Source organism: Phascolarctos cinereus, unplaced genomic scaffold (assembly GCF_003287225.1).
Source record: "Phascolarctos cinereus isolate Bilbo 61053 unplaced genomic scaffold, phaCin_HiC Scaffold_2;HRSCAF=192, whole genome shotgun sequence".
Lineage (NCBI taxonomy): Eukaryota > Metazoa > Chordata > Mammalia > Diprotodontia > Phascolarctidae > Phascolarctos > Phascolarctos cinereus.
Genome location: NW_027555625.1, coordinates 223,362,861 through 223,385,897, shown reverse-complemented (window position 1 = coordinate 223,385,897; position 23,037 = coordinate 223,362,861). Strand labels below are relative to the sequence as shown.

General features: G+C 43.1%; 1 protein-coding gene across 2 annotated transcripts in view; it reads left to right on the top strand.

Moving 5' to 3' along the window:
* The window catches only part of EFR3B (EFR3 homolog B), a 124,804-nt gene that overhangs the window by 77,735 nt on the left and 24,032 nt on the right, over positions 1 to 23,037 (top strand). Inside the window, exons 5-13 of one of the 2 annotated variants that reach the window (XM_020983949.2) lie at positions 3,196 to 3,317; positions 11,047 to 11,196; positions 15,913 to 16,047; positions 16,736 to 16,814; positions 17,809 to 17,944; positions 18,993 to 19,154; positions 20,407 to 20,518; positions 21,284 to 21,335; positions 22,545 to 22,717. In XM_020983949.2, the coding sequence (XP_020839608.1) occupies positions 3,196 to 3,317; positions 11,047 to 11,196; positions 15,913 to 16,047; positions 16,736 to 16,814; positions 17,809 to 17,944; positions 18,993 to 19,154; positions 20,407 to 20,518; positions 21,284 to 21,335; positions 22,545 to 22,717 (1,121 nt within the window). The remainder of the gene's footprint in view (positions 1 to 3,195; positions 3,318 to 11,046; positions 11,197 to 15,912; positions 16,048 to 16,735; positions 16,815 to 17,808; positions 17,945 to 18,992; positions 19,155 to 20,406; positions 20,519 to 21,283; positions 21,336 to 22,544; positions 22,718 to 23,037) is intronic. The other variant, XM_078149817.1, reaches the window with a different exon arrangement.

Below are 23,037 nucleotides of genomic sequence, written 5' to 3'. Positions count from 1 at the left end.
CACAGAGCCTGGAAATGACATTGTTGTTCAGCTGTGTCAGACCCTATTTGGGGTTTTCTTGGCAGATATACTGGAATAGTTTACCATTTCCTTTTCTAGCTCATTTTACAGTTGAGGAAACTGAGGCAAACTGGTTTAAGTGACTAGTTCAAGGTCACTCAGTAAGTGAGGCCAGATTTGAACTTAGGAGTTTAATGATTATGTTTAGGGCCAACTCAAAAGAAATAAACTCAGAAGACTAAGAGATAAAGGGTGTAGCCTACCTATGTTAACTCTTCATCATTTTTAGTAATTTTCCTCTTTAAAAAAAAAGGAAGCCTAACTTTCACTCTCTTGGTTAACTTTGTATTAAAAATCTTCCTAACATCCCCTTCCCCACCTAGCTCCAAACAATTTATTCTGACTTCTCCTAGCTTTACAGTTGCTTAGCATTAAATTAGCCTCAGCTCTTCTTTAACCTCTCCTCATTGGACTACCACAAGGAAGAAATTGCCAGCAAAGAAGAAAAAACTCCACGACATTTTGATATCTCTCTTTCCAGCTTCCTGCACAATGACCTTTCTAGGTTCTTTCTATGGGGAAAGCACAAAGACTCTACCCGGGAGCTGTAGAATTCCATGTTTTACCTTCCCCCAACCAGCAGAAGGAATTTTTCTATATTTTTCTCTCTAACTGCTAACTAAACCCTTTCTTCCCTCCTCATTCTTTGTCTGGAAGCTACCTATGCATAAATGTTTTGACATTTATTCACAGCGGCTAGGAATCCATACCGTTTTAAAGTTAACAAAGCATTTTGTGTACATTATCTTATTTTGAGTATCACTAATGTCAGTGGCTGACATTTATAAAACACTTTAAGATTTGCTAAGCACTTTATATACGTTGCATCTTTTGATCCTTATAATCAGCCTGCAAAGCCAATAGTTATTATTATAATTCTCTATTTCACATACAAATGATGCTAAGCAAGCTTAGGCTAGTCACTAAAAGAGCAGGGGATTTAAAGCTAGGTCCCAATTAGATTAGAATACTATTACTCTCTTACAGTCTAGGTGAGAGGTGATGAAAGACTGAACTAGGACCATATGTGTGTGTCAGTGAAGAGAAGGGGATGGACAGGAGGAAACAAAACTTGGTAAATGATTGGATATGGGAGATAAGGTAGAGAATAAAGTCAGGGACAACTCTGAGGTTATGTTGAGTGATAGCAGGCCATAGCAGTCCAAGAGAGGCCACGAATGAGAGTTTTGGATAGATAGATTCCAAAAACATCATCATGTCTTGGGTATAGTAAAGTGCTCGTAATATGGCACCTTCACTTGCTTCTGTGTAGATGTGGGGGACTATAGGTATGGAACACTGCATATAATATCTGACTTTTTTGATTTATTAGTTAATTTCACTGAATTTTTTTCTCCACTTGATTTTTTTTAAAGATCGATTTCTGGAAAAAGGAAGGACAGATACACTGGGAAATGTAGATAATATGAAAAAGATGTAAAAAAGAATTTCAAAAATTTAAAGGAACACATTATATAAAAAATAAAGTAATGAAAGGGCTCATGAATATAGAAACACAGTTTTATGAACATCATACTGTATTCTGGCAGGGAATTTAGGAGATCATCTAGTCCAGGGGTGGGGAACATGTGATCCTCTAGGTCCTCAAGTGTGGCACTTTGACTGAATCCAAACTTCACAGAACAAATCCCCTTAATAAAAGGATTTCCTCTGTAAAACATGTGGCCTTGAGGCTGAAGATCCCAGGTAGAATTTTTGGACATGTGACCTTGAGGCCACAGGTTTCCCACTCCTGATCTAGTCCAATTCCCTCATTTGCTGATGAAGAAATTGAAATTCAGAGAGGTTAAGTGACTTGCCTAATGTTACATAGCTGCTCTGACTAGAGTCACAAATGTCTTCCAAGACCCTCCCAGTACAATTTTCTCACAAACCCTCCTGCTTTATATCTAGATGGAAATGTGCAGGAGAAAGGAGCAGAAAGTAGGATTCCAAGTAAACATGAGGGTTCAGATTTTAAGAGGCAGATAAAGACACGCAGGAACAAAGAAATCAACACAAACAACCCTATAAAACAGGGTTGTGGTGAATGATCCTAGGCAGAGACAGTGTGATCTCTGTCTTTTAGGTTTTATGTCCTCTTTGAGCCATAAATGCCTGGCATCTTTGTGTTTTGAATGAGGAAGAGGCAGAACTCTGCAGGTCCCAGGAGCTCTGGGTTATAGCAGAAGGCTGAGGAGATCTCCTGGGAAGCTGTAGTAAACACAAGCATAAATAATCTATTGCTGTTTTGTAAAACTATAGCAACAATAAGCCTCACTTCGAGACTTAAAAAGGACCATGACCCTGTGAGGTTGCTAGGAAAGGTAGGCATTATTATCCTGCTTTAACAGAAAGGGAAGTTGAGGCTAAGAGGATTTAACTGTTTGCCCCAAATCACACAACTAGTAAATGCAGAGCTTATATTTTAACTCGCGTCTCCTTACTCCAAGACCATAAAGACACATGTAAGTATTATGAATTTGTGGATATGGGAAGAATAGACAATGCAGAGAGGAAGTATTGGAGTCACATGGGGGACAATTTGGGTAATGCTTTATGAAGATGAGCCTTGCAAATAATTTTTTACTTTTATTTTTTAAAATACGTTGTTGATATCTATTTTTACATCCCCTTCAATGGCAACTAGGTCTCAGTTCTGAAATGTTATTAACCTTTGTGGAAAAAGAGAATTGACTCATTCTGTGTAGCTGCAGGGGCAGCAGTGGATAGAGCCCTAGGCTGGGAGTCAGAGATACCCGAGTTCAAATCTTCCCTCGGACACTTACTAGCTGTGTGATCCTGGGCAAGCCACTTTACCCTGTCTGCCTCAGTTTCCTTATCTGTAAAATGATCTGGAGAAGGAAATGGCAAACTACTCCATTATCTTTGCTAAGAAAACTCCCCAAAATGGGGTCACAAAGAGTTGGACAGACTGAAATGACTGAACAACAACCTCTAGCAATGAAGATTTGTTGCCAGAAAATGGGTCGTATAGCTCTTCGCTCTTTTTTTTTAAAAGTGTGCTTGGTAGAGATGAGAACTTCGAGAGCCCTGAAAGGAAGGGGGAGTTTAGCTCAAATATCTTACTTCTCTTCCTCTTTTCCTTTATATTTGCCTTCCATCTCTGGGAAGTTTGTGAAGTTTGCCAACATAGAAGAGGACACTCCTTCCTATCATCGGAGCTATGATTTCTTCGTGTCACGATTCAGTGAAATGTGTCACTCCAGCCATGATGACTTGGAAATCAAGACCAAGTGAGTAGGTGATGGGGGAGAAAGGCTGGGGAATCAGAACACTGCTCTGCTAATGACTAAGGCATAGAGAGATCTTCAAGGAATTTCTGATTATCCTCCTACCATTTAAAAAAAAATATATATATATATAGCACCTGGGTCACCTCCACACACACACACACCCCTTGTGGAATGGTTCCCCAAAACAAGCCTAGTCTAGGTTCAAGGTACTCTGGGTCCATATCTTTTCAAAACCATAGCTTGTGAGCCCCTACCAATGCATTTACCTTTATTGTTTAGACAACAGATGTAACTATTTCAAAGTAAAGGCATTTAATGAAATAGCATAGTAAGAAAAGTAGCAACACAATGTTTCCCCCATAAACCTGAGGCATATTTGTCTCACAACTACGCAGACCATCTACTGTGGACACCTATAAAGATATATACATAGAGAATGTGTGGAGCTGAGGCATGCATTTGGTGGGGCGAAACAAATCTCTGATATTGCAGAGCTTCTGACTTCTAGTAAAGTCACTGCATCCTTCTCTCTGTGCTTGCCTCCTGCACCTTTCTAGAACACGTGGAACCTCCACTCAGACACTCCTTTGCTTGTCTTGTGGATGTTGCTAAGGCTAAGCATAGCTCCACTGAGTATGTGGTTCTGGAGCTTCTGTGAGTTGTCAGTTTATAGCACCAGCTAGCTTCCTTATCTGCAGAGCTAGCTCTTCCTCATTACTCATAATGGACCATGGCATACTCTTTCAGTTTAAAGCTCATAGGCTTTTTGTCAGCTCTAAGAAGTAACAACCCCTTTACAAACAAATCTTACTAACAAAAATCCTTTTTAGGGAAAAAAACCAAACAATTCCACTTTTTTTTTCCTTCAAGAAATGGTCTGGTTGTTCCTTTCAGAGTCTTTGCTAGAAAATGCTCAATCTCTAGTCAGAAATTCTTTGCCCCAGGTGCCAACCTCTTTATAACACAGAGCTGGGCCATTTCCTGGTAGTGCCTTCAGGTTTAGTTTATTTATTAATTTTTCTTATAGCAACCAGTTTCTTTTTGAGAGTACTCAGCCAGTATAGAAAACAAACTTACTTTAAAAAAAATACCAAAAAGAAAGAAGGTACAGAAAATAGGCTTGGTGAGAGAGCCTCACAAAGTAGGAACCTGGGGGGGGGTATGAGTCTCACCACTTAGTTATGTGTCTCTCTGTTTAATTTCTAATGTTTACACTACATTTTAACAAACATTCACAGTAGAGGCTAGCCTCCCAATGAACTACCAAGGCTTCTTGGAGTCCAGGTTCTTCCAGTGTCTACATTCTAAAACATCTGCCATTGTACCATGCAAACAAATGAGTGTATGTGTGTGGATGTGTAGGGGGAATAAAATTAAGCCCAACGGGGCAAGGTCATTATCTTTCCCTTAGCTAGCAACATTCCTGCCTTTAGAATGTATACATTCTTTTCTTTATTATGTATACATGGCTAGCCATGCCTTTTTCACATTTTATTACAAAAAGACAGCTCTGTCCCCTCAGAAAACATGGTTATCGTCTCCCCTCTAGATGTTACTGAGGTGAAGAAAGCAACAGTAAAATTGAGGCTAAGAAAGGAAAGGGAGGAAAAACTGCATGAGGTCTTAGACTGGGAATCTGGGTAAAACTGTACCCCAAATAGCTTAGTTTTTAAAAGACTTTTTAACAGGAAGAAGCATGATGAAAAAACCTCCTTTGACAAAATAATGCCGCATATTTAAAGTTTATCTTTGAGCAAAGGTTAAGGTCATCCTCAAAACCAATTTGAGAGCTGATCGCCTAGAATGTGCGTGTGTGCACACACACGCACACACACACACACAGCCATCTGTATGTGCACATACTGACAGAATATATGCACAGGTACACACAGTTACCTATAAGGTCCTCTTTTGATGTTATGCCCTGATTCTTTCTCTCAATATAGATACCCACAGACAAACAGGGACAGATATAAACCCCATAAATGCACACAGGTATGCATAGATATGCCCCTGATACTAATACACATACATAATAACCTAATACAGTTTTGTAGATGTAAAGGCACAGATATTTCTCTTCATCATGGAAACATATCACTTACATGCATCCTGCAGGTGGTAAGGCCTGTGAATTGAAAGGAGTAGCTTCTCAGATGGCAATTTCTACACCAAGTGATGCTTTAAGTTCAAGCTCACAGCTGCCTTCATGAGTCTATGATGGAGGTAGTGAATTCAGCCTTTTCTTTCCCCCTTCAAACTATTTTTTACTGGCTGCCCACGTTCTATCTTGCCCCATTGAGTATGGAGTTTAAAATATATAGATTATCACACAATATTTGACTCATGCCCCCATTCTTATTAAGATTCTTTTCTTCTTTCCAATTTATATTCATTGAATAGTTAGTAAGGAGACACATTTAAACTCCTGAGTAGCTGGCAGTGTTTTGAGCAAGTCTGAACTTTCATCTTTGTAATGGTTGTAGCTGCTTCCCTTAATATTCAAGTTCTCAGTCTTACTTTCATCAAGGGACCATACAAGCCCAGAGACCACTTTCAGAGAAGAGTTATTAGCCAGCCCCCTCCAAGTCATCTAGAAGGGAGGAGATTCTTACCACACATGGTGAGGGGCAATCCCTAATCTGACTCCTGTAGAGTAAGCCATTTTCTGACCAATTGTTCCCTCCTCTTGACAGTCACTGGAGGGTCTTTCTGATGTCTTCAACCTCACCATGAGTTGCCCCTATAGATTTTAGAGTTCTTATGGACTCATGTCAGTCTTCCTCCCCGTGTTGTGTCTTAAGCCAGTTTCCTCTGTTTCTTTATCTGGGCCTTTCTTTGCCCACTTGCCATAAAATAGTCTACTCTCTTGGTTTTAAATGTCCCTCTGTAGCACAGAACTAATGAACTTTTCTGTCAGTTCCATTTACCTAAATCTCTCAAGGCTGTACAAACCATGGATACCTCCCCTCCCTTTGATACTTTCTGGATAGGAGTGGTATAGGAAAATGCCAAGAAAAAAGGCTAAACTGGTACAACACAAACATTTAGAGCCATATATAAATATGCACATAGGCACATTCATGGGTCAACACCCATTAAGTTACACATGTCACCTTCCCCTTCCTCCCACCCCATTATAGGCAGATAGTTACAGAACTACACTCACATGGTATGATGGAAAGACCACAAGATTTGGAATCAGATGACCTGGTTTCAAACCTCTCCCTGCCCCCCTCCACCATTTAATAGTGTGTGATGTTCCTTTACTTCTCCCAAGCCTTAGTTTCCTCATCTACAAAATGGGGATTAGTAACACGGATGCTACTTCTCAAAGCTGTTGTAAAGAAAATACTTTGTAAAACTTTCTGTAAATGTGAGATGCTATTTTTTTATCTGTTTCATGTGAGCTATTAATTATGGGCTCATGTAAACATATATATGTATGTATGTGTGTATATATATATATACACAGACACACACACACATACATAAACATATTATTCACTTTTAAAATGTATAAGTATTTTCATAGGCACTCACCCACATAGAAATATATTCCCCAGTTATAAACGCATGGATAGAAATGCACATAAATACATGCCCACAGAAATATATTCAAAGAAATATGTGCTTGTACATACAAGCACACATATGTACAAAAATCAATTGATATATTTTAGAGGATCCTGGTTTATAGTTAATTTGGGCAGGGGAGACATAGATCTTTGCAGCAATTAAGGAACAAGAGAATACATAATAAAAGGATAAACTGTGTGATGCAGACAGCCAGTACGTACAATATGACTTAAGAGAAAGGAGGGATGAATGTGTTACTGATAGAGACTGTCCTTTGTGTGTTAGCACATCAAAATAAAATGGATGTCTGGATCAGAGTCTTTGAATAGTGGTACATGTGAGGCTACTTTCATAGGATCAAAGGGTAGAAAGAACCTAACTTTTCCCCTTGTTAATTTATCCTTGTTAGTTGATTCTCTACCACTGACTCTGTAGGTTGCAAAGTGATTTAAAGAGTGGGAAATGAAGGCTTCCCAGGTCCACAAGGCAGCTTCCATCTTGTCTCAGGAAGCCAGAGTAGAACAAGAAAAAAGAAAGGCTCAGGAAGAGGGCCTAATTCTTTCTTCCTAGCTGTGCCATATCCCAGTTTCCTTCTTCCCAGAACAAGTCACCAAATTCCAGGTACCATGATTCCTCAATGGCTGCTGCTACAGCCCACTACAAGTATATAAGAAACAATGAGCCTTCACTAAGTAAAGTAAGTACTTCAGTAAGTAAAACCTTCAGAGCCTTCAGCCTTTGATAAGTCCACCATCCACCTTACTTTAAAATAGCTAGGAAGTGGCAGTAAATTTAAGGATTCCTTTAAGTAGCTAAAGGTCTGGACATTCCTTTTATCATAGACATACTATTTTTATTTTATTATTATAATTGTTATGGAGAGGTAGTGTGGCAAGAGGGAGGGGAGAGAGCTGGCCTAGGAATCAGGTAGACTCACATTCAAGTCCTGCCCCTGACACATAGTAGGTGTGTCACACTGGGCAAATCACTTCACATTTCAGTGCCTCAGACAACTCTAAGACTATTAATTATGGAGCAGGCACCAGTGTGCATTGACAGAGGGAACTGCTTCATGGGGCTATCTTCCTCCCACTGCTACCATCCATATACCAATAAGTTCTTTTCTCTAAACTAAACATTCTTATTTTTTTAGCTGATCTTTATATGGCATGATCTTTCCACATTCTAGTTGCTGTCATGGATGCTGTCTAGGTCATCAAAATTCTTCCATATATGTGGGTGCCCAGAACAATATTCAGAGGTTATCTGATGAGGGCAGGCTATAGTCAGTCAATCAACAAGTATTAAGTGCCTACTATGTACCAGGCACTGGGTTAAGTGCTGAGGATACAAAGAAAAGCAAAAATCGTCCCTGCTGTTGAAGGATTCTAATGGGAAGAGGTAACATGTAAATCACTATATCTATATGAGACATATGCTCAGTAAGTTGGAAGTCATCTCAGAGGAAAGGCACCTGTAGAGGTGTTTGTAGGGAGAGAGGGGGGAATTCTGGGAAAGGCCTCTTGCAGAAGGTAGGATTTGAGCTGGGTCTTGAAGGAATCCAGGAAAGATAAGAGTCTCAGGTAAGGAAAGATATGATCTCAGGAGATGATTGTTTTGTATAAGGAACAGCAAGGAGGCAGATGTAGCTGAATTATAGAGTACATGGAGGGGAATGAGATATAAAAAGACTGGAAGGCAGTAAATGGGCAGAATGTGAAGGGTTTTAAATGCCAAACGGAAGACTTTCCTTTGGATCCTGGGTGATCATAGGTAGCCACTAGAGTTTATTGAGTAGAAAGGTGACAAAATCCTTTCTGTACTTCAGGAGAATAATTTTCAAAACTGAATGAAGATGGACGGGAGTGAGAGAGAGTCACTTAGTCAACTAGCATTATTTAAGCACCTACTGTGTTCCAGGCACTGTGGTAAGTGCTGGGGATACAAAGAAAGGCAAAAAAACCCACAGTTCCTGTTTTCGCGGCATTCACAGTCTAATGGGGGAGACAACATACAAATAATTATGTACAAACAAGCTGCAGACAAAATGAACTGGGGGGAGTTTCAAAGGAAGGTACTCAGATTAAGGGAGGCTGGGAAAGGCTTTTTGTAGAAGGTGGAACTTTAGCTGAGACTTGAGGGAAACCAGGAGGCAGAAATGAGGAAGGAAAGAATTCCAGGCATGGAGACAGCCAGAGAAAATACTCCAAGTCAGGACATTGAGTGTCATTTACAGGGAACAGCAAGAGGGCCAATGTCATTGGAAGGGAATGAAGCATAAGAAAACTGGAGAGTTATTACCTTCCTCCTTCTGGACAGTGAATGTAGCCCAAGTCACATCCAATCTACCTTTTTTGATCACCATATAATGTTGAGCTTACAGTCCATTCAAATGCCCCAGATCTTTCCCCCTCCTCCAGTAAGCTTCTGTCCAGACATGCCTCCCCTATCTTCTGGTTGCAAAGCTCGGAGTTGTTGGAGTTTTTTTTTTCCTGTGTATTTTTAAATTTAACAGGGATAGATCAGGGAAATTCCTGATAGATTTGACAAGTTTCCCAATAAACTTGATGAGATCCCTGGGTTGGAGGGAGTGGGACACAAGGCTTTGCTTGGAGGCATTTGAGTACCACCTCCCCTTGGAGGGTGGGTATGACCCATCTGCTGGAATCTCATGGTCTGGGAAAGTCCACCCTTAGGAGCCTGAGTCTCTGATGTATGCTCAGAAGTTGTGGGCAGATACATGCTCCTACCCCAAGTCAGCCATTCCAGGCTGTTAGAAGGGGGCAATAGATTCCTACCACCCCTGCCCCAATCCCCTGCCCTGCCCTCTCCACATACTAGTCTATGTTCTGATGCCAGCAGAGGTCACATAGGAAACAAATAGATGACCTGGAATTGTAACTTAGATACTCTGCCTCAAATCCTAGTCTTTCTGTAATGAAATTTCCCCTCTGGGTGTGAGTATGGCCTCATAGAAATGTCCTTATAACCAAGGTCAGGCTTCTTGGCAGTCAGTTCTCCATCAGGGGAAAAAGGGGGCTGGCATTCTGCAGCCTTCTGTTCCACAGACATTACTGGCTTGCTGGTGACTAACATCGAACCAGGCATAGTAATGACACAGTTTGGGGTTGCTGGAAACCCCAAATGTCAGGGTACAGGGCAGCATTTGCCTGGAATGAATTCACTCACTCAAACCATCTTCCAGTCAAGTGACAAGATTTATTGTGATGCCAATAGAAGCGGATTCCTAGGAACCTGCAACTTAATGGGGGTGAAACTGATGCTTATATACAGAAGGATAGTGAAAGGATCTGGATGGGATTAAGGAGTGATTGGTATATGCAAGTAGTCTGGAGTGGGCCACGTGAGACAGTGAGAGGAATATCAAATAAGGTAATTAAGTGATCTAGATGGGTTGGGGTGGGCCAGGTGCCTTGGGCAGAGGCACCAGTGATCTGGGCTGCTGAAATGTATGGGAAAATCCAGGGACTGGGTTGCTTTAAAAGACATGATCTTTTCCTTTTAGGGGTCCAGGTACCATCACCCCAACAGTAATATGAACAATGTTGTCTTTGCCATATTCTGTTTTGTTTCTGACTGGGCCTCCAGGTCCTGGGAGAGCTAGAAAGTAAAGACCACCTTGTCCAGCTCCCTTATTTTTCAGATGAGGAAACTGAGGCATACGAATGTAAGGACTCACCCAAGATCACATAGTAAGGGTCCAAGACAAGGTTTGAACTCAGATTTTTCTGACTCTGGGTCTGGCAAGCAGGCTGTCCACTGTGCCAAGCTTCCACCTCCCCCAGTTTGAGCAGAAGCAGGTTCCAGGTCTGGCAGCAGAGCCTGGAATGACTACTCACCCAGAGGGGCCAGAAGGTGCCACCAGGGGCTGGGCAGGCCTTGAAATGGGCAACTAGGATATTCTAAGACTCTGGTCCATTCTGGATGGAGTCTAAGCTTAGAACCATCTCACTTTTTTTAGGACATCTGGTCACTTGAAGTAGAATTGTGTTGTTGAGGGCCTGTCCCTATGCCCTCTGGCAACCTTGTCCTCACCTCCAGGGCACTTCCTTTTGCAGCCTCTTGCTTAGAAAGCTGATCTGTAAGGCTGGAAGCTCCTTGACACCACTTTGCCATTTTCCCCCCACAGGATCCGTATGTCAGGCATCAAAGGCCTGCAAGGGGTGGTGAGGAAGACAGTGAATGATGAGTTGCAGGCCAACATCTGGGACCCACAGCACATGGACAAGATTGTCCCTTCGCTGCTATTCAACCTGCAGCATGTAGAGGAAGCTGAGAGGTGAGAGAGGGTGCCTCTGTATGGGATGGGGTGAGAAAAGCTAGCCCCTGGCCCAGCCCCTAGGACATGGAGCTGCTCTACACACGAGAACCAGGAAACCCGGGCACCTTGGACAGCTCCCAGGATCGAAGTCTGGCTTCTGTTGCCCATTTGGCAATTGGCTCCCTGGGTGACCTTGGTCCTGACCTTCATCATTTCTTTATTACCCTTGGTCACACTATACCTCAATTCCTGCATTTGTAAGAGAAGGACAATAATAGTCTTCAACTCTCTGGAGGCCAGTGGTTGGTATGGACTTTGGACAGATACAAAGGACTCAGAGAGTCAGATTACTTTAGCACAGCAAGCCAGAGACAGTTTTGTTTTGGGAATTTTTTTTTTTTCGGTTTTAAAATACCTTTCCCGGGCTGTGGTTGCTGACTAAGGACTTACCTTCCTTGACCTTCCCCTCCTCCCTTCCTGATGCCATTGAAGGTTCCTTAAAAAGGTTGGCTGTCTTGATCCACCTAGCTACAGTGGTAGAGAGTTAGAGCTGAGAGTTTCCAGCTCTGGATTCTGATCCAGGAGCTGCCACTGCCAAAGGGAGTTTTATTATTGCTGCCTTTTTGGTGTTTCATACCACTCCATCTTACCAACTCATCCCCCAAGAACTCTTGTCTCAAAGAAAAAATAAAGGAAAGCATATTTGGACTGGAGATTTGGGGGAAGAGGTATTCTCTTATCTCTCTATGTGTCAGTGTTCAAATCTGTAAAATAGGGAAGTTTTTTTTAAATTTAAAATGTAGAAAAAGTGAGGTCACATGTTTTTCCTTCCCAGTCCCCCTCTTCCAGGCCTGTGGTTTCATAAACTCCCTCAGCCAGTGCATATTGCCAACTGTTCTGCAAATTGTGACTCAGGGAGCTGCCAGGGGACACTGAAAGGTTCAATAATTTGCCAGGGATCACACAGGCTGTATATGTCAGAGCAGGACTTGAACCCAGGGCTTCCAGGCTCCAAGGCCAGTGTTCTGTCTAAATAGCTTCACTTCCTTATCTCACTTGTGTATTATAGTGGAGTGACAATGTATAGTGGAGGTAAAGGTGTTAGTTGTCCCCTTCTCTCTGTTAGTTCAGAGCCCAAACTCTGGAAAGCAGCAATTGGTAAGGAAACCAAACACCCAGGAATGTTAAGACACTTGCCCTAGGTACCTAACACAGTCAGTGTCTGAAACAGGATTTGAACCCAGGTCTTTCTGACTCCAAATCCAGCAAGCAGTCTGTCCACTGGGCCACGTCCCCCAGTTTGAGCAGGGGCAAGTTCCCAGTCTGGCAGAAGTTTCAGACAGCAAGACTGAAACAATTGGTCTCCAAGAGTTGGAGCCAGCAAGATGCCAACAGGGGCTAGGCAGGCTTTGCAGTGAGTGCCCTCTAGTGGTTTATCATAGAACAGCAGCACGCGGGCATACTGCCCCAGAGTCTTCTGCAGGGACGATCCTGTGGTCTGGAGAGCTGCTCTGGAGAACTAGGGGCAGATAGTTATCTATTTTGATCCACAGTCTTGTAGGTAGAATGCTGGAATTGCATTCAGATTCACATCCTCCTCTGGTATTTATTACTGGCTTTGTGACTGTGGGCAAGTCACTTAACCTCTCCAAGATTCAGTTTCTTCATCTGTAAAATGAAAATAATAATGCCTTTAGTATCCATCTCACAGGACTGTCATGAAGCTCAAATAGGGTAATATATGAAAAGTGTTTTATAAACTTTAAAGTACTGTTTAAATGGTATTACATTGTAAACACAAATATTGTAAGTTATTATTGTACAGAAATAAGAAACAACAGCAACAGAGTAATAACGATTCCAATTTATGTAGCACTTTAAGGTTTACAAAATGCTTTGCCCAAATAAACCCTTGGGCAACTCAGCTCCCTCATTCGTAAAATGGGAAGATTGAGCTAATGGCCTCTGAGCTCCCTTCCGGCTCTGGGTCTATGATTCTATGATCCTGTGAGGGATGTCAGGCAGATATTAGTATCTCCATTTTGCAGATGTGGAAACTGAGGCTTTGGAAGGGTAAGACAGTTGCCCATGGTTACATAGCTAGTTAGTATTAGGGCCAGAAAATAGTTTATATTGGAGTATAGGTCTCCTGCCACCAAGTCAGCTTTCTTTCCTTTATACCAGGCCATTTTTGGCTCTGGTGCTACTATAGGGTGACACCTGATAATGATTCCACCTCTTTTCTCTCTCTTTCTGTGGTATAATGGAAGGAGCACTGAACTTGAAGCCATAGGACCTGGGGTAGAATCCTGTCTCTACTAATCATTTCCTAGTCAAGTCACAAGGCCCACAGATAGGCCTTCTCATCTGTAAAATAAGAAGTTTGGACTAGGTGACATCTGAGGTCTCTTCTAGTTCTAAATCAATTGGCCTATAATCCATTTTCTAATTCTTCCTCCCTTTCTTCTCTCTCTCTCTCTCTCTCTCTCTCTCTCTCTCTCTCTCTCTCTCTCTCTCTCTCTCTCTCTCTTTCTTTTTCCCCAATTATATGTAAAAATAATTTTAAGATTTTTTTTTCAAATTTTGAGTTCCAAATTCTCTCCCTCCCCTCATTGAAAAGACAAGCAACTTGATATAGGTTATACATGTGCAGTCATGCAAAACGTATTTCCACGTAAGTCTCTGTTTCTGTCTGTCTCTTTCTCTTTCTCTCTCTTGTCTTCTATCTCCTGTCTTTGTCTCTCCTTCTCCTTCCTCTCCTCAAAACCCTTTCTTCCTTCTCCCTTACATATGCCTCAGCAACACCTCAGGGCCCTCCTGGACTTGGCTTAGCTCCATTTTTGGCTCTCAGGGCTAAGCAAATTGCCTGCCCTAACAGAAGTCTACCCCAGATCAAGGAGTATGTGTCATCTGCTCTCATAGATCTCTAGGAAAGAAACTTTCTTGGCTTCCTTTAGTTACCTGTCCTTGTGTCTAACAACTTCTCAAGTCTCCCCACTTGTGTCAAATGCCCATTTCTTCTTATGTGCTCAGTTGAATGAGAACAACCTTGAGGCTGAGGGTAATGAGAAGTTATCATAGGCTATGGAACTATAGAATCATAGAGATGATCAGGTGCAGTTTCCTTATTGTCCTGTTGAGGAGATTAAAATTGAATAGGGATGAATACAAAGTCTTATGCTGTAGTTCCAAAAATTGACTTTAAAAGTACTAGATGAGGGGGATGTGGTTAGATAAGAGTCTGAGAAAGATCTGAGGGTTTTAGTGGACTTCAAGCCTTACTTGAGTCAACAACATGATATAGTACCCCTCTCCCTACAAGTAAACGTATTTCTGGGCTGCGTTAAGGGAAGCATAGTTTCTGAAAACAAGAAGGCAATAGTCCCTGTGTATGCTTTCTTGGTTAGATCACCTATGTGGTATGTTTAGTTCTGGAAAGCCAAAATTTTTCATTTAATATTTTATTTTTTCCCCAATTACATGTAAAAACAATTTTAACTTTTTTTTTCAAATTTTGAGTTCCAAATTCTCTCCCTCCTTCCCCTCATGTGAAAAGGCAAGTAATTTGATAAAGGTTGTATATGTGCAGTCATATAAAACATATTTCCACGTAAGTCATGCTATGAAAGAAAATAGACCAAAAAACCCCAAGAAAAATAAAGAAAGTAAAGAAAAAGCATGCTTCAATCTGCAGTCAGACTCCATGAGTGCTTTCTCTGGAGATGGATAGCGTTTTTTCATCATTAGTCATTCAGCATTGTCTTGGATCATTGTATTGCTGAGAATAGCTAAGTTAGTCCCAACTGATCATCATACAGTATTGCTGTAACTATGTATGATGTTCTCCTGGTTCTGCTCGTTTCACTTTGCATCAGTTCATGTAAGTCTTTCCAGGTTTTTCTAAGATCATCCTGCTCGTCATTTCTTATCACACAAAAATATGGAAGCCACATTTTAGGAAGACATTGAGAAGCTAGAGAGCACCAAGAGGAGGGCAAGCAGGATGGCGAAAGACCTCGAGCCCATGCCATATGCGAATTGCTGGAGGGAACTGGGAATATTAAGCCCAGTGGAAAGAAGGCTCAGGGATCAGGGCTGGGGTGGGGGTGGGGTGGTAGAGATTGAAGCACTGTAATATAGACAGGGGTTGAACCAGACTTGTTCTCTTTGGCTCCAGAGAGCGGAACTTGGAACAGTGCATGGAAGTTGCTGAGAGGGAAATTTACTCTTAATATAAAGAGAAACTTCCTAATGGTCGGAACTGTCCTAAGGGGGATGGGCTGTCTGGAAGTGGGAGCTGGTTTCCCTTTCACTGGGAAATCAAAGGCTGAATGACCATTTATTGGGCATGTTACAGGAAAATTAATTTTTTTGAGGTTTTGGTTGAATTAAATGACTGTAAAGGTCCCTTCAAACTCTGAAATTTGGTGATAATTCCAGCATCTAGCACAGAGCCTGGGACATAGTAGGCCCTTAATGAATACTTGTTGAATGAATGGAAGGATGGATGGATGAGTGAATGAGTGAATAAATGAATTCTGTAAGGTCCAGAGATGTACAGTGACTTTTGAAGGTTATACAGCTTGTTACTGGCAGAGTATTGGCTTACGTGTGCAGGAGAAAGAAGTGAGGGAGGCATCTTTGTATCACCACCTGCTGCATCTCTCTTCTACCAATGTCTTTTCTCAGGTTTTCAGTTCCATACTGACAACTACTTTGTCTGTGTTTCCACAGCAGGTCTCCCTCACCCTTACAGGCCACAGAGAAAGAAAAGGAGAGCCCGGCAGAACTGGCTGAGAGGTGCCTCCGAGAGCTGCTGGGCAGGGCTGCCTATGGCAACATCAAAAATGCCATCAAGCCTGTACTCATGTGAGTTTCTTCCTGAATTCCTTGGCTGTAGGGAAAATTGAGAGGCAGAGATGTTAAGACACAACCTTTTCAGATGCTAGGGCCCCTCAGACTCCCCCTTATCCCCTCCTTCCTGTGTGAAAGAAAAGAGGAGTTGCAGCTCTGCCCTCTGTGATCAGAAGAGATCAGGGGGTAGTCTAGGCCATCCAGAGGCTACTGGCAGGATAGGCTTATGAGTCTTCATTCTAATTCTGTCCTGTTGGTACTTGTTCTCCTACCCTGTCCTGCTTAATTCCTTACTCCAAGGGAGGGAAAAAGCATTGCCTGGTTAGAGGAGCCAGTATCTTGGCAGGCATCCAATTTGGAAGGGTGGTTCCAAAAGTCATAGAAGCTCAGGGTCTTCACAGGGCAGGCGGGGGCAGAAAGCCAGCTCCCTTCCTGGAATCCACTGCTGTGCCTTGCTGGCCCCAATTCATGACCTCGCTCTAGGTTGTAGACTGTTCCTACTTCCACCTTGATCCCCTTCTTTTACTTCTACCCACAAGCCCTTGCTTGCTTATCTACAAAGGTGTATATTGGGTTGGGAATCAGGACCACTGTATTCTGCTAGGCCTCTGGGTTTAGGGGGAGGTATTTCTCTGCCCCAAACTAAGCTGATACCACATAGTGCATCACACTCTTGTTTTTCCCATGTTTCTTCCTTCCACAGTCACCTAGATAACCATTCTCTCTGGGAACCCAAGGTGTTTGCCATCCGTTGCTTTAAAATCATCATGTATTCGGTTCAGGTATGGTGGCTCCCTTGGCCTAGAGCAAAGCTGCATATAGCCAGCAGGAAGTAGGACTGAGTAGAGGTGGTGCGCACAATGCCTTGTGTGGTGATGCTGGCCCTTAGCCTGGCTTAGAAAACTAGGCTGTCTTCCATGGCAACATGACTTTGGGCTAGGTACTTTAAGATGTACGATGATGATGAGATATGACATGAAGCTGAGGTATGCAGAAAGAAATAGGGTGGCCACAATAGCTTGGCTTTGTCACTGACTTATTGCACTAACTGGGATGAATGAGAGGCTGGAATTCAAAATATCTGCACTCTCTGACATTGACTTGTCTTGGGAGCTTGTATGCCCCCAGTGCCTCCGTTTAGCTTATTCAGGGAAGAGTAACCTATCTCAGGAGCAGGGATTCTTAAAACCTTCCTTGGGGTGCAGAGAGGCACAACCTTCCTAAACTACCTCACATTTATTTTGTATTTATGCTGCATGTACTTATTAGATATGCATGTTGTCTCCCCTGGTAAGCAGAGTTTGTTTCATTTTTGCCTAGAACCTGGCAGGCACTAAGTAATTGCTTGTTGATTGTCCAAGGATGTACAGCTACTAAGGGGTGTGTGTGGGGGGGGGTATGTGTTGTTTCCAAATAGAACATAAGCTACTTGAGGGCAGAGACTGTTCCCGTTTGTTCTAGGCATCCTCCAGTGTCTAGCATATGGCAGGTCTTGTGGATAGATTTCAGGGGGTCTGGGAATTTGGATGGGAAAAAAATGACATCTTTATTTAAACTAACTTCTATCTTAAATTGATCATTTTCTTCAGTTATTTAAAAAATTGTTCTGAGAAGCTGTCCATAGGCATTAACAAGACTGCCAAGGTCAATGACGTAGAAAAGGATACGAACCCTTGAGTTAAAGGATGAGGATCCCAGGACTTACAGGAATAGCCTAGCCCAGTGGGCAGCAGCTGGGGTCAGGGCCGATGCCATCCCCTCTCATCTTCCTCCCAGCCCCAGCACTCCCACCTCGTGATCCAGCAGCTCCTGAGTCACTTGGACGCCAACAGCCGCAGCGCAGCCACCGTCCGGGCGGGCATCGTGGAGGTCCTGTCTGAAGCGGCTGTCATTGCTGCTACTGGTTCTGTGGGTAAGAGGAATGCCAAGGGAAAGAGGACAGCTGGGGCTTAGAGCCTCCTTTGGAGAGGCATAGAAGAGAACTTCCTTTGGCCAGATGCTTTCCTCTAATTCCTGTGGACAAAAGAGAAGGTTGAAAAGGTCTCCCAGTCTGACCCCCTGGTCACTCAGCCCCAAACTGCCACATCTTGTCACTTCTGTCTCCTCATCACTTATACCTGTTACCTTCTCTCCATGCATATGAACAATAGGCCCTGATCACTTCTTACCTGAATCACTTCAGTAGGCTCTTAATTCATCTTCTTTAAATCTCTCCCCGCTCTGATCCATCCTCCACACATCCATCAAAGTGATGATCCTAAAGTATGTATCTAACCGTGTCACTCCCCTACTCAATAAACCCCAATGGCTCCCTGTTACCCCTAAGATCATATATAACTCCTCTGTTGGGACTTTAAAGTTCTTCACACCCTGGCCCCATCCTATCTTCCTAGTTTTAGTGCATACTACTACCCTCCATGCATCTAACAGGCCAGTTAAATTGGGCTCCTTGCTCTTCCTCACACTACACTCCATCTCCCACTGGAACTCAGTTTCCTAATTTGTAAAACGAGAAGATTAGATGGTCTTTGAACTAGTTCTCTTCTAGCTCTTAAGCCTGTGACCCTCTGCTCCTAAGGATGCTTGGAAGAATATTCATTTGCTAGTGGCCTATAGCTGGGTTGCATTATGGATAGTGGATAGAGTGCTGGCCCTGGAATCAGGAAGACCTGAGTTCAAATCTAACCTTAGACACTAGTTGTGGGCAAGTCAGACCCCTCACTGGGCAAGTCACTTAACCTATTTGCCTTAGTTTCTTTATCTGTAAAAATGAACTGGAAAAGAAAATGACAAACCACTCTACTATTCCTGCCAAGAAAACCCCAAATGAGGTTGTGAAGAGTCAGACACAACTGAAAAACGACTGAACAAGAAAAGGCTGAGATGCATTATCAGCAAGGGAAGGTAGAGGGGAGTTCCAGGCCTTAATTTCTCTTTTCTTCTCTCACTGCTTTCTTCAGGTCCCACAGTGCTAGAGATGTTCAATACTTTGCTAAGGCAGCTACGGCTTAGCATCGACTATGCCCTGACTGGCAGCTATGATGGAGCCATCAATGCTGGCACCAAGATCATCAAGGAGCATGAGGAGAGAATGTTTCAGGAGGCTGTTATCAAGACCACTGGTGTGGGACTGATGGCTGGCCCCTGGGGGTGGGGAGGGAGCCCCTGGGGCAGGGATCCCTGTCTTCCTTAAGGATGAGATTTCCAAGAGGGAAGTTCTTCCTAATTCTTCCTAAACTTTGTGTTGGGGGAGGAGGGCCAGGCCCTTACCTTCCACAGCTTGTTTAATGTATCTAGCTTTTTTGTTGTTCTGGAGGAATGATGATAAAAACCTGGAAAGTTTTCTATAGACAGAGAGAGAGACACACACACACAGAGAAAGAGAGAGATACGGAGATGGAGAGAAATTGTCTTAGTATAGATCTTAAACAGGGCTTGAGGTAAGAAAACAAAAAGTCACCTTCCTCATGCCTGATTTTAATACAACAAGAATTTGTTAAGAACCTGCCATATGCTAGACACTGGAGGATGCCTAGAACAAGCTGGAACAGTCTCTGCCCTCAAGTAGCTTATGTTCTATTTGGAAACAACACATACCCCCCCACACACACACACACCCCTTAGTAGCTGTACATCCTTGGACAATCAACAAGCAATTACTTAGTGCCTGCCAGGTTCTAGGCAAAAATGAAACAATCTCTGCTTACCAGGGGAGACAACATGCATATCTAATAAGTACATGCAGCATAAATACAAAATAAATGTGAGGTAGTTTAGGAAGGTTGTGCCTCTCTGCACCTCAGTTTCTTTATCTGTAAAATGAGGGGAGTTGAACTGAGTGACCTCTGTGGTCCTTCTAGCTCTAAGTCTGGACAAGTAAACAGTTATGCAAAGTTATACAAATTAATTTCAAGGAAGAGGGAGAGAGAACACTGCCAGTGACTTCTAGCTTTAGTAGGAGGGAGAGGTGAGAAGGGAGAAAGAAAGGCGGGAGGGAGGAAGGGAAAGGAAGAAAAGAAAGGGGACGTTAGCACTTGAACACTGAGTTTCCAGCCATTTAGACATGTGGGAGTAGAATTAAAGCAGAACATTGCTCCCCAGACCTTTAGCCCTGATATTAAACACAATTACAGTGGTTATAATTTGAGAATCCCGAGTTGGAAAAAGCTCTTCAGAGTCATCTAGTACATTCCTTCCTCCCTCGAGTCAGTAAGGCTTCTAACCCCTTCCAAAGAATTGTTTTTCTTGCTTGTCCTTCAAAGTTTCACAGTATTGCTGAGCAATATTGTGTGTTGAAGAGCCTCGCCATGCAAGGCCTCCACCATCTTTATAGCCCAGCTAGGGTTCACCTCTCTGCCCTCCATCCCCATCTAGGATCCTTTGCCAGCACACTGCCCACCTATCAACGCTCTGAAGTAATGCTTTTCATCATGAGCAAGGTCCCATTGCCCTCTCTCCATCACCCTGTGGAGAGTGGAAAGACTGGGTGAGTTCATAACAACCTCTCTTTTCTTCATTTCATCCGTCAAGTCTATACCCCTCCTCAGTTTCTAATTCTCCAGATTCAACTTGACTTGATTCTCCTCTCCAGATCACTCTTCTTCTGACATGTCCTTCTTTAGCTCCTGTTTGATAGCTTTCTCTTCCTTCCTCCTTCCCTTTTTCTCTCCCTCCCTCTCCTTCTTTCCTCCTTTTTTCCTCCCTCCCCCCCTCCTTCCTTACTTGCTTCCTTGCTTCTTTCTTTCCTTCCTTCCTTTCTCCCCTCTTTCCTTCCTTCTTCCTTCCTCCCTTCCTCCTTTCCTTCCTTCCTTCTTTCTTCCTTCCTCCCTTCCTCCTTTCCTTCCTTCCTTCTGTCCTTCCTTCCATCCTTCCTTCCTTCCTTCCATCCTTCCGTCCTTCCCCTCTCTCTTTTCTTTCTTTTCCTCTGCTCCTCTCTTCTTGCTTTTAGAATCACTCAGCTATTTTGGGCCTCCCATTGTTGTCATGGCTTCATTCAACACAGCTGTCATTTTGCTCTCTGCCCTACCCCCCTCCTTTCCCCTTTTGCTAAGGGGTCTCTAAGGATGTTTCTTCAGGTCTGGGAAGATCGTGGTTACTTCTTGATTTGGGCATCACTGCCCTAGCTCTGCTGGATGACTTTTGTTGAGAACTAAGCTCTGGGGGGTGGGAGTAGGCTTACAGAAGGGATTGCTGCCAAATTCAGTGACTACTCTTAAGTCAGTGTTCTGGTGTTTGTGTCTCTGGTCCATAGGGAGAACAGGAACCGGCTGACCCAGATCATGCTGCTGAAATCCCTTCTTCAGGTAAGCCTGCCCTGTCCCCACCTGGGTCTCTCTCTTAATGTTGTAAGAAAGATCTTTCTTCCAAGAGCTCAAAAATAACATTTGCCTTTCCTTTCTGCCTTTTGGTTTTCCCCAGAATCCCTGCCCTCCTTGCCCCTGCTTCTCTCTCCCTGTCACATCTGTCTCTTTCCTTTGGCCTGTCTCCTACTCAGCTTCTCAACCTTTATCTTTATTTCTTAATAAGCCCCTTCCTTTCTATTGCTAAAGCTGCCACCTCAGCCCAGCCTTAATCACCTCACAAATGAATTACTAGAACACTTGCTCTTCTTCTCTTGACCCATTCCAATTTATTCTACACACAAACCACCAAGATAGCTTTTCGATACACATTATTTATATAACATCACTGCCCTGCCTTAGAACTTCCCTACTGAGCCTATTATTTCAAAAACAAGCTCTTCCTTTGGGACTTTGAAGGCCTCCACTTACTGCTTTCTGATAGAATGTAAGCTCCTTGAGGACAAGGATGATTGTATTTCTGTATGTCCACTGTCCAGCCACACTGTTGTTCAGTTGTGTCCAACTCTTCATGACCCAGTTTTCTTGGCAAAGATACTATAGTGGTTTGCCATTTCCTTCTCCAGCTCGTTTCACAGATGAGGAACTGAAACAAATAGGGTTAAGTGACTTGCCCAGAGTCACACAGCTAGTAAGTGTCTGAGGTCAGATTTGAACTCAGTTCCTCCTGACTCCAGGCTTGGCACTCTATCCACTGTGCCACCCAACTGCCAAAAGTGTTGAGGACCATAGCATTGCATGGAAGAGACACACTTCTGCTCCCGTCCCAAGCTCAGGGAGAAGGTGGAAACTTGGAAAAGAGTTTTTAGATTTACTTCTTATTGCTTGTTCTACTCCATTGGTTAGAGTGCTGGGCCTGGAGTCAGGATGGCCTGAGTTCAGATCCCTCCTCAGACTAGCTGTGTGATGCTGGGCAAGTTGGTAAACCTCTGTCTGCCTCAAGTTTCCTCAACTATAAAATGGGGATAATAATAGCACCTACTTTCCAGGATTATTATGAAGCTCAAATGAGATATTTGTAAAAAGTGTGTAGCACAGTGCCTGGCACCTAGTAGTAGTAGTAGTATATAAATGTTTATTCCCTTCCCTCCCATTCCCATCTTCCAAAAAAGAAAGTTTCCCTAAACTTTACCATCCTTGCCCTCCTGACAGGTATCCACCGGCTTCCAGTGCAGCAACATGCTGACTGCCCTGCCTAGCTCCTTCCTGGACCGGCTTCTTTCTGCCTCTCTCATGGAGGATGCTGAGATCCGTCTCTTTGTCCTGGAGATCCTCATCAGCTTCATTGATCGTCATGGCAACCGCCACAAATTCTCCACTATCAGGTTAATTGGATGTCCTTTGGGAATGAGGGGTTAAAGAGTCTTTAAGGAGGGCACCTAGCCCCTGATCCTATGGGTTTCACACTGTGGTAGAACACAACTATGAAATTTGAAGAGGCTTACTCACTGAGGAAGCCCAGATACACGTCTATAAAGACAATAGAATGTCATAGCAGAAAGGTGGTACAGTGGATAGAGTGGTGGGCCTGCAGTCAAGAAAGCCCTGAATTCAAATCTACCCTGTTATACTTACTTAGCTGTGTGAACTGGGGCAAGTCACTTAGCCTCTGTTTGCCTCAATTTCCTCAACTGTAAAATGGTTA